The sequence below is a fragment of the Rhodamnia argentea genome, chromosome 8 (assembly GCF_020921035.1).
Source record: "Rhodamnia argentea isolate NSW1041297 chromosome 8, ASM2092103v1, whole genome shotgun sequence".
Classification (NCBI taxonomy): domain Eukaryota; kingdom Viridiplantae; phylum Streptophyta; class Magnoliopsida; order Myrtales; family Myrtaceae; genus Rhodamnia; species Rhodamnia argentea.
In genome coordinates this window covers 2,225,683-2,246,175 of record NC_063157.1, presented here as the reverse complement: position 1 = coordinate 2,246,175, position 20,493 = coordinate 2,225,683, and the positions used below count along the sequence as shown (strand labels likewise).

The 20,493-nt window shown below is 40.2% G+C and overlaps 2 protein-coding genes across 2 annotated transcripts; one reads left to right on the top strand and one right to left on the bottom strand.

The window, feature by feature from the left end:
* The first annotated feature begins 5,600 nt into the window (after positions 1-5,600).
* On the top strand, positions 5,601-12,504 carry LOC115737916 (WD-40 repeat-containing protein MSI4-like). Its single transcript, XM_030670330.2, has 15 exons — positions 5,601-5,800; positions 6,949-7,012; positions 7,396-7,482; positions 7,622-7,684; positions 8,532-8,597; positions 8,710-8,784; positions 8,946-9,021; positions 9,827-10,052; positions 10,276-10,357; positions 10,539-10,612; positions 10,730-10,841; positions 10,987-11,061; positions 11,563-11,642; positions 11,725-11,824; positions 12,095-12,504. Exons 1-15 carry the CDS (start codon positions 5,673-5,675, stop codon positions 12,188-12,190), a joined length of 1,404 nt encoding a protein of 467 aa, XP_030526190.1. The 5' UTR covers positions 5,601-5,672; the 3' UTR covers positions 12,191-12,504.
* A 2,946-nt stretch (positions 12,505-15,450) lies between these two features.
* Positions 15,451-19,493, bottom strand: LOC115737917. The gene is made up of 6 exons (XM_030670331.2): positions 18,767-19,493; positions 17,219-17,271; positions 16,683-16,770; positions 16,503-16,601; positions 16,104-16,231; positions 15,451-16,016 (listed from the first exon to the last, which is right to left on the bottom strand). The coding sequence occupies exons 1-6, from the start codon at positions 19,379-19,381 to the stop codon at positions 15,980-15,982; spliced, it is 1,020 nt and encodes a 339-aa protein (XP_030526191.1). The 5' UTR covers positions 19,382-19,493; the 3' UTR covers positions 15,451-15,979.
* Between the last annotated feature and the right edge of the window lie 1,000 nt (positions 19,494-20,493).

Genomic DNA, 20,493 nt, shown 5'->3' with positions numbered 1-20,493 from the left:
TATTCAATAAGGGCAAAAAGTACATATTATCCGTGAAAGTGATCTCTTCTTTTACTAATAATTTATCGTGAATAGTAATTTCATCTCATATTGAGATATTTAAAAGAAATAACACCACCGATTTTGGAATGAATAGGGTCGATTTCCAATTTCATATATCCATTAATCAGTCGTGTCCGCTCCGCTTTCCATCTCGAAACCCATTACTCCATATAATTTCTTCAGGACAAGGACGAGAAAGTCGAGAAAAATGAATGAATAAATAGCCGATTAGAGGAACCCCAAGCGTGGAGCATGGGCATCATCCTAAGTCTCGATGGAGTGGCTTGCACGTGAGCACTTTGGTAACGTGCCCATGTGACTCCTGTATTTCGTTATCTTCCCGTAGATAGATCGCGTAAGTTTTCTTACCAATTCATAAGTAGGGCTTTAATCCCGCAACGACATTAGCAAATTGTACCCTGTTTCGAATGACTTTTTTGTCTTTTTTTCCTTTTCGCATAATTTTTTTCCATGTGATGTTCTATTTACGTCTAAACTCTTGAGACTCATATCACATTCGTCCATCGACCCAAAATTTCAAAAAATATATATATTTATTTTGATTGAGTGTAAGTAAACAAACCTATATTAGAGAAAATGAAACGAATTGTGCTTGAATTTTTACTTTGTTCAATGTGGCATTTGAACTTCAATCCAATGTGAAATGTATTTTCTGAACTTTTAATTTGTTCAATACGATCGTTGAACTTCGATCTGATATTAGATGTGATCCCTAAACTTTTAAATATTTTTTATACGGTTTAGAGACCGTATTTGACATTTATCAATAGTTCGTGGATCACGCTGAATAAATTAGAAGTTTAGGGATGTCACCGCATATTGGGTCAAAATCAAAGGATGACATTGTTTAAATTAAAAGCTGACGTTAAATATTAGACCAAAATTTAGTAAAGAATTGTGCTATTGTCCATTCTGATTAAGTGTGAGTAAACAAGCCCTTAATTACTTATCAACCCCCCGAGTCAACTCAACTTTACGGGAGGTTTTTTTATTTTACCCGCAGAAGTGAATGGAGAAAGCAAGTCAAGTTGGATGGCTTGAATGATTTTCATTGGGTCGGTGACGACTCAAGCTGCCAAGCACGCGCAAGTCCCCAAAATTCCTCGTTAAAGCAAATTCATCATTAGCACAAATCACCATTTTTTTTATAAGCAATTTCCCATATAATTCCTATTCGGACACGTTTGAAAATGTGCATTAACCTTTTGATTAGCGTGATTATAACTTTGAACAATTACCGGCCGGCCGATTAAGTCTCGACTATTTAGCTGCAGGCGTTTTCGATTAAGTCCTGAATTTATCTTAAAGCATGATTTAGTCTCCGAAAAAGTCGCACTTGACTTGCCATATTAAATTTCAGAATCAACTATAAACGAAAATATTTAGGATTTTAATTTACTAAAAAGAAAACCGATGGACCCGACTCGATCGATGTGCAGAGTTGTCGTCGCACCTGCCCCGTCCCACCTTTTTTAACAAGCCGCTCGCCGCCGACTCCCGTCCAGTGGGCCCATCTCAGCCGTCCATCTACTTTATTTTCTTCGAAATTGATGCAAAAAAAAAGAAAAGGACGGTGTGATGCGATCCCGCCGGCCATAGAGTCACGGCGTCTCCACTTTTCAGCGCGTGGACCAAACGACTCGATCCTCGCCGTCCACGGCGCATCTCCTCCCCCCCACAGCAGGTGCTTTTTGATTCAAAGCGGATCCCACACGTGTGCTCTTTTTTTCCAATTTTCTTTGTCTGTTTTTCCTTTTAAATTTAATTCTTCACTGCCTATTTAATAACGAAAATAAGTCGAGACATTCCAAGCGCCCATCTCTGTCGGCGATTTAATTCCTCGTTCAAAAGTCGGCGAATAAATGAAGAATCGAGAGCTGTATAAAGTAAAGAATACTATGGATTAGCGTATGGTATTATATAAAGTAAATCAGTCCAATTATCGTATGGACAAAGACAGATTAAGACCACATTTTTTACCCGTTACGCTTGAAGTTGAGGTGGACAACTCTTGTCCCATGAGGTCCGCGTGGTCCTAACAACTTTACCAGAAAAAGGTTAAAATTAATTAGGATGCATTCGGCATAGTTTTGTCAATCGATTTCACCCTACAAAGATTCTAATTTTTTTTCCTTAAAATGCATGTGTTTGGCAAAAGGTTTTGAAAGCTCATTTGTGACTTGTGGTTTCCTCCCAGGATACCTTCAGTCAAGCATTGGCATTCTGGCTTTCTGGGAGCGTTGAAGGGTAAGTTGATGCGTTTTCACTAGTTCCCATCTTTAGCCCAGTTCAATAATTGTACTTTTAATTTCATACCTTTCTTTTTTTAACGCAAAATCCTCGCTCTACTGAAAAAATCCACGAACGCGGACCATCGCCGAGGTCAAGTGTCGTCTAAGGTCGACGGTCGCGGGTCGGTCAAGCGAGATCTAGAGGATCGAGGGTTGCGCCTACGCTTGCCAATGTCTCGAGATTCGGCTCACCGATATTCCACGCTTCGACATCTAAAGCTCGGCAGCCCGTCGCTTGGGGGTGAACTATGCTCACCTCTAGTCCAAATTTGGCTCGACGAGGTTGCAGAGGAAGTGGCTGAATTCCCGCGACGCTGGCGTCGAGGACTTTGCGGATCTGCGAGTCTGCGACTCCATGCTGGGCAATCGTCGCCGGAGCTTTCGGCTTTACTTGTCACTGTTGCAATTTTGTCTTTTGTTTTCATCCTAAAGTTGTTAATTGCAAACACTGTTTGCATTTCGCCCAAAAAAAAAAAAAAAAACCTTTACCATGCACTGTGTTCCGCAAATGACAAAAAGAGGGGGACGAAAGGATGACGCTAATGTTTGAATTAATAATCACTTATGGCAAGCTTATTAATTAATTAACAGCTAGTTGGCTAGTTGCTACTACCGAAGGTCTTTTCAATAGACAGCCTGCTGCCATGTCTAATTGGTATTCGGGCTTGGGCCATCATCGGACCGTATTATTTGGCCTACATTGTATTTTCATAGCTTAAATCGCCGACTTATGCTTTCTTTGCGGTCAAAAGAATAAGAAGAAGAAGAAGAAGAAGAAGAAGAAGAGCTAGATAGAGAAAAAGGAATAAACGGTGAAGAATGTGGACTGGGGAATGTCACTATACATGGTAAATTGTGGGTGTGACCGATTTATAGTTCTAATAGTCAATTGGACGGATTAGGACAACATTTTGAGATGCGAAATTTGACCCGAGTAAATTTATCAAAGCTAGTCGCGCTACATAAATTTGTCCAATCGGCTCCACTTAGCCATACAAGTTTAGGAAAGCAAAACTTTAGAATAATTTTAAGTCACGAGCAAGTTTGGAAGGGTCTTTGAGAGCAACATAAGCACTTGACCCGTCCCACTTTCTGTGATTTGAAATGGCAAAAAATGTGGATATATATTGCATGAATTTTATTGTATCATATCACATGTATAGAGTTAAAACAAGAATTGAGACCACGCTTGCTCTTGTTTGGGATTCGACGCATAATCAAATCAAATCAAAACGTAAAGCAAGAAAGATAAATCGATACACGAGATTTTATCCCAATTTACCCTTAAACTAGGGCTACGTCCAATAGATGATTTCACTATAATTAGTATATCGGACTTCTCGTTACATCACTCAATTACAAGCGAACAAGAGTATATCTATCAATAGTCATTCATGAGCCTAAACCCAAACTATTAATAAAAAATTACGGGCTTAAATCGTAAAATGAGGCGGCCTCGCCGGGGCGGCTCTCTTGGACCCCCACCAACTTAGCGTAGAGCGGGAACCCGTGTGCTTTTCTGTTGCATGAAAGTATGAACCACACAACTACGGCTCTCGGCACATAACACTTTAACTTGCCTCTAAAATTGACACGTGACATGATTGTGCCACATGGCCATCATTCAATCAATTAGCACTAGCTTGTCTTAATCTAACCTTCTATCACTTGTTATACTTGAATTTAACGTTGAATAAAAATGTATATTCAAACTTTTTGTTAAATATATTCGACCAATGAAAGTATACGATAATAATACTCAACGCTTCTACCGAAATTGAGAGTTTCCACTCCAGGGGTCTATTTTGGGGGGCCCAGTCACCTATGCCCACCAAGTTTTTTCTTACGTAACTTTTTTTTTTCCCTTGTAGATTTAAACTAGTCATTCGAACCTTACTCATTGGCCTACGCTATATCATCATGGCAACAAAGAAACTGATCTGAACCACTCAATAAGGCGGTCCATGACAATTTTTCAAGATCAGGATGCGAACTCAATGAGATAGAGAGAGAGGTGTGGGGGGTGAATGCTGAATAGTGTTGGGGGTTGAGTGAGGCAAGTCTCGAGAATGTTAGATTTCGAGGATGAAAAATAGTCGAAAGAAAGACGTGGAGGAATGGCAGTCTCTAAACAAGAGAAAAATGATATAGATATTTGAGATGCAAGCGAGAGTTGCGTTAAAAAATTTTTTCTGCTGGAGTACTCATGTCGTTTGGACTTTGAAGTAGGTCATATATTATAGTTAGCCCGTAACGTATTTGTTTAAACTCTCGAGTTAAACGCGGGTCCGACTGAATATGTCGAAAGGTTCGGACGTGGACTTTTTATCGATGATTCCATTGAGTGAAAGATATCGAGCTTTTGCTGAGCGTTCCCAATATAGATAGTGCAAGGAGAGAAAAGAAGCCAGATAGGCGAGAGACGTGTACGCTAATTGGACTAGCTGAGCTTAAGTTTTGCTTAGGCATCATTCATCTTAGAGATCTTTGAAGAACCCCGAAAGCGGGAAAAACAGATTCTAAGGAATCAAAAAAATTGAAAAATTAGACCTATGTCCAACGGATCACACCTACTAAGAAAAAGCATTTTGTTTTAGTTGGACCCGTAGTGATAGAGTAAAAATAAAACATAATAAACTTGCCTTATTAAAGTGAAACTCATGGCTAAAGTAAAAAAGTGAAATTGATATGTGGGCCCTATCTGGGCTTGAAATCTCTTGCGCAGGATGTGCCTAAGAATAAATTGGGCCCGCATAAAATAGAAAGCACCCCCTCTAAGCGGACCTACTTTATCGATCGGTCCTTAGGGTAGCCAAGCGAAGAGGGTGGAACTCCACGGTGGACATTGCGAGGTACCATCCACAAAGTCATCGTGACATCCACAGCAACATCGTATACCTTGTCTCCCTTTCGACTCGCCTGTATCGATCGATCGATCTCTGGTTCGAATACTTGTCTTTGCTTCCTCTTCTAGTTCACAAAAAATGAGAACCTCCAAATTTTGGTCAAAAGTGTCGGACAAAACTTTATCGGTAGCGGATTTCTTCATTGGACCCTAATCCAGTGGCGACCGATTCATGGGACTTGGGCCAGAACCGGGGATAAGCCTTCTGTCTGGACCCAGGCATGGATTCTAACAGAAATCACGGCCGTCGATGTGCGGGCCCACTGATCGAGCCCACGTAGATCCGGGTGCGGACGAAGGAATGTGGTCGGAACGAAGTGGTGGGTGTTCAGGTCACCGTCATCCATTTTGCCACTTCGCACACTCACTGTCCCGTTGAAGAGAGGCGGGAAAAGAGAAACAGAGAGCGGGAGATGAAGGAGAGAGGGAAAGGGACGGGGAGATCGGTGGACGAGAGGTACACGCAGTGGAAGTCGCTCGTCCCCGTCCTCTACGACTGGCTCGCCAACCACAACCTCGTCTGGCCCTCTCTCTCCTGCAGGTTGCTTTCTCTCTCTCTCCCTCTCCCCTAGGGTTTTTCGGCCGCTTCTTGGTTTTTTTTTTTTTTAGCTCCTGTCGTTTGGCATTGTCGTCTGCTTCACTTGTTTAGGAAGTGTAAATGGGTACTGTGTTTCAACCTCGGAGCCGCTTGATAATTCCTGCTCTCTCGTTTCGGCTGATGAACGTAGGTTGGCCCTAGCTGAGACAGTCTCCCGTTCCCACTTCACTTGGTTTCCGGGTTTTCCTCATTTGCAGTTCATGACCTAAGTGTGGACACGTGCACATTGGTCCCATGGCGGCGACTGACAGCTACTGTCCCAACTAAACATTTGTGCTGGGTTATGCATTTAGTCTTGTTTAAGAACCGAGCGTTTCGTTCTCGTCTTTTCCCATCGTGTCCTTCCCACATCTTCTCGGGTCCATCCCTTCTAGACAGATATTTTCTTTACCATGAGATGTGTATTTGCCTGGGGTTTGGAAGCTGGGAGATATCTCTAATGTGAATCATCACGGCACTGAATTAAGCCCCGTATATAATCTATCAGCACATGAATTTTAGTCGCTACATCGGAAGGTTTCATGAGAATTGGGAGAAAAATTGTAAAGCAGGACTTTGGGTAGTGCGATTGCTAGGTCATAATTTTGAAATCATACTAGTTTTCACCTGTAGCAACCTTTTCAATGGTGCTGACGGCTTAATACTAGCTATTATGGGCCTCGGGATTTCTGGTTGGTCGTTGGAGCTTGTAATTTTTCTCATTGTCTACCAGTCTTTTCAATGCTGCATAATATCGTTCATAAAGTATACTGCCTTGGCTGTTAACTGTTCAAATCTCATTTGTAGAATCTACCCTCAGGTGCTTCCATGGTTGTCAAATGTGTTTTTCTTTCTTTGTTTTTTTTTTCCTTGGAACATGTTTCTTGATAAAGTGGCTGTGCTCATTTTTGTATGACTGCTTGTATCTATAACAATGCTTTGTCACTTCATATCTGTTTGTTCTGTCTTTGCGTCTAATAATTGTCACGACTAAGTTTGAGTGGATGTGCTGCTTGCACACTGTTGCTTTTCTAGGGTTTATGGCATGTTTTGTGGTAGACCTTATTTGTTTGTTTGCCTGTTTGGGCTGTTTTGACTTTTACTTCCAACAGATGGGGTCCACAGCTTGAGCAAGCTACTTACAAAAATCGACAGCGTCTTTACCTATCTGAGCAGGCAAGATACTTCTTCAGATTGAAGGAAACGAAAGAATTTCTGATAGGGTCAATGTTTTTAACTTGATTTATATGTGGAAAGAAGTGGTTTTCTTATTGTTTCGTGGCATAAATGCATGAAACTTTAGTTTCAAGAAATTTGATTCTTGAATTTTTATACTACAATCTAGATTTTGGGCCGATTTCCACTGATTGATATTTGATAATTGTACAACACTATCCATCTCTTCCTTAGTCACATGTGCTTTATTTGATGTTTTACTTTTCGTATTCAGTGTTTTTTTACTATCGGTTGTCCTTTGAAGTCTAGATAGTCCAATACACACGATACAGATATGCATTGCTTTGAGCATAGATTCTGATGCCTCATCTTATTCTACACAGACAGATGGCAGTGTTCCAAATACGCTTGTTATTGCAAATGTCGAGGTTGTCAAACCGAGAGTTGCAGCTGCAGAGCATATCTCTCAGGTACTTGTTAATTGGGTTTTAGTGTCTCTTACCTTTGGCACTTGCAAAATTTATCTGTCTACATTAAATCATATGGTCATTCCCTTTCACGAAGTCATACTATTACTGGACTTGTAGCACTGATGGTTTGGTTTGGCAGTTCAATGAAGAAGCTCGCTCTCCCTTTGTCAAGAAGTACAAAACTATTATACATCCTGGCGAGGTAACTTATCATCTGTCCTTTTGTTGTTATAATTTGGGTGGCATTTGTTTGCTGATGAAATGCAATTGATGATTTCGAATTTTTGTTTTTTCCCCTTTCCCGATGGGGGTAATTGGATATCATGATATCTTGTCGAAACTAGGCACCTTTTTCATAATGGACTTTATTTCCTTCTTGATGGCAAGCTTTGGAACCATTGTAGCACAGCATAATCTCCACACGTGTTGATTGGAGAGGAATTTGGACTTTACATTCGTAATTGCTTAAGTAACTGCTAGCTTGCAGGCTATCCTACTCAGGTAGTGGCTAAGAGATGCATGCTACCTGAGTGGTTTATTAAGTTTGACATGCAATTGCCCAAAACTTTTGGTCCCCTCTAGGCTAGAAAGGGATGTTTTTTCAGCTTTGCAGTCCCTTCATTTCAAAAGAACAACCACACTTTGGCATTTTCTGTTTCACTATAAAGATGACTTTATGTGGTATGTTTTTATCTTTTATAATGAAGACTTGCTATTGAATACGGGCTCCATTTTATTATTATCCTGTTGAGAATTAATCTGAAAGTGGTCTTTTTGCTATTTCTTCTCACTCTGGACAGAATGCTTGGTGCAATGTTAAGCTATAGAAAGTTGGTTTGCTACTTGTCTCAAAACGTATCAATCTTTCTTAAGAAATCTGGCCAAGCAAGAGAAATCAATGTTCATCTTCATTTTTTGTGATTGACTGGTCTTAACCTTGTTTGTCTAGTGTGCACTAGACTTGCCTTGACAAATCGATCTTCACTCAGTGAATTTTGTTACTTCACTGCTTCTGAGTGAACCAAATCTTGTGGGCTATTGAAATGCAGGTGAACAGGATCAGGGAGCTGCCCCAAAACAGTAAGATTGTAGCAACTCACACCGACAGCCCTGATGTAAGCAGTACTTTTTGCGTGTTATCGTTTGACAAGGAGTTTTTGATCTTCTCCTATCCCGCGTTTTAATATCAGGCCAGTTAAAGACATGAACGTTTCTCTGTTAATGCAGGTTCTCATATGGGATGTCGAGGCACAACCTAATCGCCATGCTGTTTTAGGTGCTTCAACTTCACATCCAGATCTGGTGTGTTGAATGGAAACAAACTTGTGGAACATGACCAGTGAATGACAGTGTTGATCATAATCATATAGAATTGTGGTCTTGTCAATCAATCTTCAGATTACCACTGGAAATTGTTAGTTTCCTATTGATCAATCTAAGACCAGTGACAATTTGTTCTGCAGATACTCACAGGGCATAAAGATAATGCTGAGTTTGCTCTTGCAATGTCCCCAACCGAACCCTTCGTTCTTTCTGGCGGTTAGTAGTTGCGATTGACAAATTCCTTTTTCCTTTCAGCTTTATGATGGCTCAATCTATCCCCAACTGAACCAATCATTCTTTGTCTAGCTCTAGCTATGTCTCTTGATGAACCCTTGATTATTTCTCTGGCTGTGTATTCATTGCAACAGGTTCAATTATTTTGAGCGTGAAGATACGACATGTCTTAGTATAATGGTACCATGTGAGGGTTAAACAGACTCAATTTGTTTGTTCCTTATGGAGTGAAGAATGATAATCAGATAGTTAGGCTGGTGATGTTCGAACTAGCTAGAACTATGAGCTTCAATGTTGTTTGATTCGCTTATGGCTGAAAAATGGCCACTTGCGCAAATTGTGGGGCTCATTTGTTTATCACTAAGTTGTACTGACAGATTGCTCCATATGTAGCCGAGTTTAGTACCTTCTTGGACATTGGAGATGGGGCTTTCACATTGTAGTAAGATATATGCAGATACTAGATTGGAAATGGTTCACTCGAATGTGACTAATGTGCGTTTTCAGTGACTAAAAGAGCTGAATTTCACTGGGCATTGTACTGTACTGAATGTGGCCCATCAGTTATTAGTGGATGAAAGGTCGTCAAAAAATTTATTCTTCTATTTGACCATTATTCACTGTTAGTTTGAGTTGATTCACTAGGGGTGCCTCTTTCAATGATAAATTGAATCACGATGCATATTCCACCATAATTAATTATGCTGTGTTGCTCTGGTGTCGCTGGTGGTTGTTCTCCTTAGAGGTTTTGAAGTTCTTATAAGGGCTCTCATTGGGTTTTTGGCAGGCAAAGACAGATATGTAGTTTTATGGAGCATTCAAGATCATATCTCTACTTTGGCTGCAGATCCCGGGGCTGCAAAGTCTCCTGGGTCTGCTGGCGCCAACAATAAGCAGTCTTCTAAGGCTGCCGGTGGCAATGATAAACCTATGGACAGCCCTTCAATTGAACCTCGTGGAGTCTACCTGGGGCATGGGGACACTGTTGAGGATGTGACGTTCTGCCCATCGAGGTAGCTCATTATAAATTCAAACGTCATTTATAGAATGGAATATGATTCACGAACACTTCTGTTAGTAGTATAAGTGCTTTCCTGTCAATATCGCCTAGTGTGAATCTAATTATTGCTATTTACATCTTAAGAAGGCAAAGATGAAAAATTGTTGCAAATTTTGGTCATTTAGATCTGGCAGTTCGCGCTCAACTCTTTATTATGTTTTCTGCATTTGTTGCAGCGCACAGGAGTTCTGTAGTGTAGGGGATGATTCTTGTCTCATACTATGGGATGCAAGAACTGGCGCTTCCCCAGCTATCAAGGTTAGGGTTGTAAGCAAATCAAACTACCTGTAGCTACTTGAGCTCGACTAGCAGATTACTCATGTCCAGCTTTCTTGCTAATTATTTTGTTGATCCCTAAACGTTGATTCCTTTGAAGTCTTTGGTTTGATTATGGTTTGCCTTAGTTTACTCAGTGGACTTCTGGTTGTCTATTTTTCAGGTTGAAAAAGCTCATCATGCTGATCTTCATTGTGTTGATTGGAATCCTCATGATGTAAACCTGATTCTAACCGGGTACTGGAATTATGCAGAATTTTGCATTTATTTATTTGCTAATTGCTTCTGGATAAGCTCATATCTTGCTAGCCGTGTGACCTTGATTCTAGTTTTTATGGAATACCCCCTGTTCAGGTCAGCTGATACTACAGTTCGCATGTTTGACCGCCGAAACCTCACTTCTGGGGGAGTTGGATCACCTGTCCATACTTTTGAGGGTCACAATGCTGCTGTGCTCTGTGTTCAGGTCTGCTGCTGGCTTCCATAATCACTAACGTAGAAAAATCACTTCAAATATCATTGGTTTGTTAAGTTTGGAACAGGATCTCCTCGCTTTTCTTTTCAAGTTTAGAGAAAAATCATCATGACTTAGACTATTTATTTGTTTCCAGTGGTCTCCAGACAAGTCATCTGTCTTTGGAAGTTCTGCTGAGGATGGCATTTTAAATATCTGGGATCATGAAAAGGTGTGAAGTTCTTGAGTATCCCGAATGATAGCGCATCTCTCTTGTCTCCCTGTAATATTTTTGTTTTATAGGAGTATTGTGGTAACAGAAAGGCGGAATGATACTTCTGCTTTCCTTTTCTGGCATTATGCAGTAGCTCTCTACAGTTGGTTCTATCTGCAATTTTTTTCATATTTTTTCTGACTTCTGGATTGTAAATGCGATGCACCTCTTGGTCTCTTTATATACTCAATAATTTATTTAAAGGAAAAAAAACGAAAACAGAAAAGGGAAGTTTATCCGGGAAATGAGTGTGCTGCTTTAAGTACTTGATTGAACTAAGATATTTACAGGGCAGATATGGTACTGGATAGGATGAAATTGTACAAAAGAGATCTAGTGTTGAACACAGCGCAGCCTAAATGCTGAAGTTATCTGCTGTTTTCATGAACTGATGTTGTTTGCAATACTTCGTACACATTTTTTGTGTTATTTGTCAGTAAATCTTTCTCCGTTTTCCAGATTGGCAAAAAGCCAGAGACCGTGGGTCCAAAAGTGCCCAATTCTCCTCCAGGGTTATTCTTCCGTCATGCTGGGCACAGGTACCAAATTTGCTTGCTTCTCTTAGGTTGATCAATAGTTCTTCCAACTTTGACCTTTAATTGATGCTCTCATTTCTTATAGGGACAAGGTTGTTGACTTCCATTGGAATACGTCCGATCCCTGGACAATTGTTAGTGTTTCTGATGATGGTGAAAGTACTGGCGGAGGTGGTACATTGCAGGTAGTTTCCCTTTCACGTGTTTCGCATTTATGCGAACCATTGGTTTTGCCCTTAAATGCATATTGGCAGCTTCATTCATATTTCACTGTCACGAGTTCATTTTACACTCTTGCGATAGTTGTAAATGAGGTTCTGAAATAAGGATATGTTTGTTGACTTTTATGTTGACAGATAGCATCGATTTAGCCTTTTGATTTGAATAGATCTGCATTACTAGTAAGTTATCATTAACTATCATATGTTTGATTGGGTCCAAATTGCTAAGTGCAGATATGGCGGATGATCGATTTGATCTACAGACCCGAGGAAGAAGTTCTGTCTGAGCTGGATAAATTCAAGTCTCACATTCTCTCTTGCACCTCTTGAGCTTCTCACGGAAAGAAGAAAGATCTGCAAGGTTGATGACTAACTCGAAGTGGGAAGCAAGTTAACCACGTTCGACTGTTTCGTGTGAAAAGGAGCTCGTCATCCTCAACTTTCATCCTTTTTATGATGCTAGGGATTATTTAGTGCATTTGCTTGAGGTTGAGTTTTTGTCTCCGTGTGGAGTGGAGATGGAGTCTGACAAACATGTTCTCCAGCATTGTTTCAGGCCATGGCTGAGAGCCACGTTTTGGGTGCTTCATTAGATTATCAAGAGATTGCTCGTTACTTGACCGGTGCATCTGTTATGTTTGCTGGTGTTGAACCGTGAAAACTAGATCAGTTAGTTGATAAGCTTACACACTACAATGGGTGAAACCTTCTGTGGTTGAAATGGGCCTGGTTACTTCATAGATGATTCGATTCAGCCCGTAACACACCCAGTCACACATTCTCTCTCGCTTAAATACACAGTTGGGAACTAAGGTGTCGGATGCATAGATAATGTTCATTTTGGCCTTTAATACTGAGAATGTGCAACGTGTGCCGCAGCTAAGGATGATTAAGGATGGTGTTCTCTTGTAGATTAGGTTTTGCACAGATTCCATTAGTCTGGATTGGAATTTCTGGTTGGTTTTTTCCGTGTAGGTAGGGACTCCTTCCTTAGGGATCAAGTGACGAACCAGGCACCTCTTTGCTGACGTCAAATGAATAATCTACCTAATGCAGGCACTAATTTTTGGAATATTTGTCTCAGCCTCACATGGCATGAAAGTGAGATTCTTCAAGCATACTCTCAACATAATTACTTCTTTCTTTCGTGGAATTTAATGTAATTCTTAGCGCTCTAGTATTTCGTATATTTATAGTCTCAAACTCAAGTGGCAAGTAAATCTCCATCCAAAAACCGGCTGTACAAAAGCCTCATTGAAATCTTTCCCCGGATTCACACTATGTGGCCGGGGAATTCACGTCAACGATATGAAGCTAAAAAGAAAATGCCACAAAGAAATTGCTCAATTATATTTTTCTTATTATAGTGCCTGCTCGAGTGCAAATATCTTATTTATTCGCCTGACCTCAGCTTCAGTGATCTTCTCGTGTGCCGATTTGTTTTCCTTCTTATTTTTAGGTTCTGTTTATTTTTGCGAGATATGAGTAATTTGGCAAACATTTTCTCAAAAAATGATCGCATGCATGGCTTGAAATAATTAATAAATAAAAATATATCAATTAACGATAACAATTTGTGTCTAAACATTCGTGTCAACCATGAAAATATTTTTTCTCGGATCGTAATCGATGGAGAGTCGCCGCCCTCCACCGACGCGTTCGAGGAGGAAGTTTCGATGGGAGTTCCTAAGAAGGTCACCAACTGTCAATGGGGCCCATCGCACCCCTACCAATTCCTAGTCCCCCCACGAAGGCTTTGAAAAGTCGGAAATTGCATGGAGGCAAGGTGGGTCACGGAAAAAATAATCAAGCCAAGTGGAGAGTGGGGAGACAAAAAAAAAGCAAAGACAGGTGATTTTTCAAACAATGTGTCATTTTATACCCGTGAATTAGGCTTAGTTCCCTTTCAGCATGTAAAGCAAATGTCTGAAAGATATCCATTGTTTAAGATGTAATGACGTTTATAAAAAATGGTAGTCTAGATTTTGTTAAATTCAAGGTGTCGTCGTTGTCACTAGCACTGAGCTCCTCCTGAAGCGTTGTCCTAATTAATGTTACAAGGGTTAGCAATCTCTAGTGCGGACTCTTTGGGGATAAATCATTTCGGTTAACAATACTATCTTAAGCGAAAGTGAGACTTTTTCAACTTTCATAAACTAAACTTCAGAAGGGCAATACCGTTAAATAGTGCAAAACAATGCGGGAATTACTTGAAACATCGCAAGTCAATTGTTAGAATCTCTTGACATCTCGGAAAAGATTATTGTACATGCTCACCAAATAAATCAGCCTTCGTTCCATTCAATGAGGATGTTAGAGTTAGCGAATACTTCGGGTACCCTTGTTTCTCACACCGGGCACGCCCACGTGAGCTTAGGGAAACCGAAGTATGATCCGATGATATATGACTCTTTTTGGCTTTTGCTTAAATTAGCCCATTTGTTGAGGGATTAAAGGAGTTTCGGATAGATTATGCTTTGGGCCCAATTATGGCATATATATATTTGCTCGTTTTTGACTGATTATTGTAACGAGTTGTGCGTCTGTAAACCAAAATCATAGTAAAATCTCTTTGCGGGACGTAGCCCTATTCTAGGGTGAACCTAGGTGAACCGTGCGTCGCCTATTTTTCTTCTATTATCTATGCGAACATTCTGAATCGGTTTACGATAATTCTCTTCAAAGGATCTAACACCAGGGCATGGGGTTCATATACTACTGCCGAGCTAATTAGTGAAGAAAATATGCATTCACAAAAGTCAGTGAGCCCATCATCGAGATGAGGATTTCGAAAACCAAGTAGTTTTTAACATTGAATAAAAGAGGATGGCAGCTAAAGAGGTGCCACGTGACAATGCTCCAAATTTGTTGGCTTCGAGGTGCTTAGAATTGATCTTGATAATCCAGAAAAATCTAGTGCATTGAATTCAATAGAGCCTTCCTTCTCCTGTATTTCTTATCTTTTTTATCGTGTTAATATATGCGTGCGGTGCTGTGTTTTTATATGAAGGAATCTGCAATTAAATAGTGAGCAAGTGTTGTCGGCAAATGAAGGACTTATATATCAAGTTAAAAGGAGCAATAATATTCTATGCAATTTCACTTTTAGAATGTTTTATATTGCTCAAGTGTTAGATGATACAAGAGACCTCTCGGTGAATACTATTGATCGACTCTAAGTCTAATGATCGAGATTGCATCTCCTCATCTGCTAACTATTGACATTAAGGACAAGAATACTCTAGAACACGGTAAATTTACCGAATTGCTTGCCCCAAAAATATTGTAGAGAATTCAAGAAAATCCTGCATCAAGACACTCCGAACTTATCATCCGGACTATATCGTTGGTCGGGAACCCGCCGCCGTGACATGACACTTACCTATGACAATCACATGACGCCCATGAACGGCCAAAAGGGCTTCAGATTTTACGACAAAAACATTTATATCTGGCTCTAAGGCATTGTCGGTGTGCAACATCTTCTTGGTCACAGCAATCGATTAGGAGTTCTGAACCACCAATGTGACATTATCCTAGGAGACACAAAAGCTGCTTGAAATGGGGAGAAATGTGTAGTTTCGTCCAGATATATTCCAAAACAAAACTTGTGCTTTTTCTATGTTCTTTAAGGCCATTGAGCAAAGTTTCGCTTGTCTTTGGGCCAACGAGAGACAGGAAAGTTTTGTTTTCTCACGAGTTCAGAATCCTAAACCAAATTCTATTCCATTGCTGCATACACATCGACATTGCAAGATCAACTCTAACTAAAAAACATTCACAGAGAGAAGCGATGACCAAAACTCGGATCGCCTACCCGCAATTGCCCTATCACTCGTTAATCGGACAGGCTTCAGATTCAAATGTACCCCTAGTCAGCAAAAGGCTTCGACAACGTCAGAAGATCACCCGCATTTCTCCTTCCCCAAACTCACTCGGACTCGCATCCATATCTCCATGCCAACATTGAAGTTGGTCAGAACAAGCTAAGTGTTCACGCCTCACGCCCTGAAGCATGGCATCAGAAACCATATGTGGCCTTGACGAAGTGCGAATCCAAGGAATATACACAGAAGAGGCGCTACTCTCTGTACTTGGTTAGCAAAGGAAGCGTTTTAATTAGTTTGAGCCTGATTTTGATTTCTTCGTTTTCTGCCTGCAAGGCGTCAAGAAGGGAGAAAATGTTAGCAAATCACCAAAGGAAAGGAAAGCTGGCCTTAAAGGTACTTGACAAGGAACCAACCAAAAAGAATCTTTCTTTTCTTGCGCTAGTAGCTCTTCAAATGAAATATCCGGGACATCCGAATCTTCAGCTTCCATCAGTTCACCAGATTTAGCCTTCAACTCCATGCAGGCACCAACTTCAAGCATCTAGAGAGAGAGAGAGAGAGATCAAAATATAGCCCCTATAAATAAACACAAGCAACTGATTGAAACAGGGAGAGAGAGAGAGAGAGAGGAGGAGGGGAGGATATCAGGCTTAGGTAATTTATGATCCAATTATTGCGATATATTTCAAAAGAAGATAGTCTCGAAAAATGTGTAGTAAATGCAGCTCTAAAATAACAGACTTCACCCAGAATTATATATGTGCATCTCGCAATTCTACTACAAATAGCACAATTGCTAGCAGAAACGTTACCTTCTTGTAGGCTGGCGAGAGTTTGAGCTGCTGTTGGAGCCAGTTATAAACAAATGCGTCTTCTTCAAGTCTCTTCTGTTCCAACTCTAACTTGTATATCTGGGTTTAAACAATTTATGAGCATGAAGATTATACAATCTACTTCCTACTAAAAGAATCACATTGGATTTCATTACAAACCTGCTGACGAAGTCGATCAAAGGAGGATCTATCTGCCTTAAAAAGCAGGGCTTTTGCTATTGTAAACCTGCGCTGTATAACCTCCGACCTGCTTATGATGTTCAACTGTTAAGAGTCCGTCACTATACACAGATCTCGAGATAATGCAAAAAGGTAGATCCAGGAAATTGAAATTCTAAGAGACGGCAAAATTTCAAAGGCTCAGCTCCTAGGAAAGGATGATTGAGACTACTCAAAATATGCAGACAACAGGGCTTCCAAAGCAACCACAAGTCAAACATAAAAATGTCGAATTACACCCTAATTTCTGGGACAATAAGTTGGCAAACACTACAATAAGTTGGCAAACACTGTTTTTATTTGGCGATCAGTCGTAAGTTCAAAATTTCATTGAGGAGTAACCAGGGCATCCAAAAAGAGCTCAAGACTGAACAAAGGGCTCACTTACAGAGAAACTATAGACCTTCAAAGGTGTGAAGAATAAAATGTAAGGATATGAACTTTTTTCAGCTAGCAATAGATGACATTACACTTACTTGTGTTGTAGCTCACTTCTAGCCTCAACCAAGCAATTTGCAAACTGGCTGACCTGTGAAATGGTAGAAGATGCAAAACATAAAGCTCTGTAGCAAATGCAAATGAGCCCAAATAACCAGAGATTCCTTAAACACAAAAATGAGCATTTTGGGATGTGCAAAGCTTTACCAAGTACGAATACGAACTTCTTAACTGTGTGAAAAAAAAAAATATTTTGACTGGGGAAGAAGATTGACCTACAGAGTGTGCTAAACATAAAAGCAAATAAAAAAGGCCCTGAAAAACAAATTCACACAAACCATCTCAAAAGATAAGAACTACATTGTTGTGATAAATCATTAGAAGAAACCAACAAGTCATTTCCAACACATCTAGAAAATCTCTAGTACCAGCCAATTGCCATTGAAATATAAAAAATACGTGTAGCACAATCAAAGGCCGTTTCCCAATTCCAAAAGACTAATTTGCAATTGCTTTGTCATGGAACTACAAAAGGTTTTGAAACAAGACATTCATATAATTTAAAGCAGAAGAAATTCAACATTGATATCATGATGCAGCATCTCTATCGTGCCTACATGCAAAAGGAAAGGGAAAAGGGAATCGTTGGTGCCTTGCGTTTATCAAATACTTTCCCTCAACAGAATTTCTAATTATTGTTAACGCCAATGGTTATACTATTCCAAAAGACTAACTTGCAATTCCTTTTTCAGGGAACTATAAAAGGTTTTGAAACAAGACATTCATATAATTTAAAGCAGAAGAAATTCAACATAGATGTCGTGATGCAGCATCACTATCATGCCTACATGCAAAAGCAAAGGGAAAAGGGAATCATTGGTGCCCTGCGTTTATCAAATACTTTCCCTCAAAACAGAGTTCCTAATTATTGATGACCCTGATGGTATGCCTATTCCAAAAGAATAATTTGCAATTGCTTTTTCAGGGAATTACAAAAGGTTTTGAACCAAGACATTCATATAACTTAAAGCAGAAGAAATTCAACATCGAAATCGTGATGCAGCATCTCCATCATGCCTACATGCAAAAGCAAAGGGAAAAGGGAATCGTTTTGTGCCTTGCACTTATCAAATACTTTCCCTCAACAGAATTCCTAATTATTAATAACCCCGATGGTAATGGCCAAATGTCATATGAATGCCCACCACTTTATAATTTTACTTGCATAAGCTCAGGAGACTGCCAATTCAATTGATTTGAAAAAGACTAAGACATTTCTCCATCCCATAAACTGATTTAACCGTGGAAACCTGTTGAAAGTCACACCGCAAAAGTCTTCTAAAAATATGGAATATGCATCGCAAATACATCCTGAGTCGCACGTAAATGACACAGACAAGAGCTTCATCATCCAAATTCAGCATTCCAATTTCACGATACATCATGAATATCAAATTGAATTAATGCAGACATTATCACCCAAAAGCACTCAACAACTTATTAACATAGAAATTCAACCTAAAACATATCTGCATCTAATACACAAACAATAAAAAAACGAAGTAAAGAAATATTGAAGAACGAACCTGAGCAAGGGTCAATCCTTTGGACTCATGGCACTTGACGAGCTCATCATAGTGCTGCTTTATCCTCCTCTGCGTGGCACTGCCAGAAGAAGTAAACGGGTACAGGCAAATCAATTCGGGCTTCTCCGATATAGGCCGACCCGAATCCGACTTCTCCTCCCTCTCCTCCTCAGCGACCTTCGCATCCGACCTCTTGCTCTTCTTCTTGGCCCGCTTCTTCTTCCTCTTCCCAATCTGGGTAGGCCCGGGACAGTGCTCCGAGCCGGAGACCGACTCGTCCGCGTCGCTGCACAGGCTCGCGGAATCGGAGGGCAAGATCTCGAGGAGCAGCGAATGGGTCAACTGGGTCGGGTCGGGGTCGGGGTCTGGCTCTCGGGCCTCATCGTTCTCGCTGATGGGCGTCGATGGGTCGTCTTGCTTGGGGCTCTCGGTGCGGGTTTCGTGGAGCTTCTTGAACAAGGAGAAGGAGACGAAGAAGAAGGAGAGGAGGGAGAGAGTGAAGAAGGCGGAGTAGAGGAGGGAGAACATGAATCTGTCGTGAGGGGGGTCGCAAGAGGACTGCGACGGCCGCGAGAATGGAGGATCAAACGCGAGGTGAAAAGCCAGAGCCTCCATTAAAACGCGTCATTCATGGAGAGAGAGAAAGACCACAGTTCTTGGGCTCGCTTTCTGGTGAGGTAAAGGTAAAGTAAAGTGGCGTTGTGTAGAGAGAGAGAGGGAAGGGTGCCGGTGGGGGGTGTGGGGCGAGGGGAGTGAAGGCTGCTTTGAAACTTCTAAAATCTTCGGATGCTACTGAGGTTTTTTCCTCGTACCGGCGGCGCAGCTCGTCTAAGAAAGACGGAAAATGTGGTATTTTTATAGAATTATTACTATGTTGTATATGATTGACATGTTGAAGCTTTATCAATTCCTAATCAAACATGCTTAACAAATGATAAGGGAGACACTCATTAGCTTGACCGTTTATATTTTCTCGTGACATCAATAAAAATGGAATTCTTTCCATAGATGGGTGGCGAATTGTGATCATAACATATTATAAATATCTATGCAAATGTGAATGTTTACTGTCCATAAGAGTCATTTGGATTAATACATATAAAGTAATGAAAATCTTCAATGCATAATAACGTTTTTAAACAAACGCGTAGGTTAATAACTTCATTTTGTTTGTCATGTCTTTTGATGGAAAAGGTTGAATTTTTTCTTATAAATAAACTTATAAAAAATCCTTCAAATTTTGAAATGTATATTTTCTTTCTACAAATTGAATGTTTTTTTTTTCAATAATTAGTAATTGAAACGTTTCGTAATGAGATTATGCAAATCTTTATTCTGCGACTGAAATTTTGCAAAGTCTTTTTTTGACATATACGCAATGCGTCCACAATTTCAATAGCGTGAATTCGAATTTCATTATTTGCATCCACAATGTTATGATTTTTATGAGATTATTTGGACCAAGACAGCGTGACAATGACTTTTGTACTAGACTAGGCATATGACTTTGCTTGCTCTCAATGATCCCAACTGAAGGAACGTGGTCAACTAAAATGAAGATGGCTCATGATTTCTCAAAAAGATATATATTTTTTTGGGGGGCAAACTCTATTTTAGGAAACTTTCCATTCGAATTAAAGGATTTGCGATGAATTACTTGCCCGTGATCTCATTCTAAGAGAATGAATCAATCGAGAATTAAATTTGATTTCTTCGCTCCATTTCTA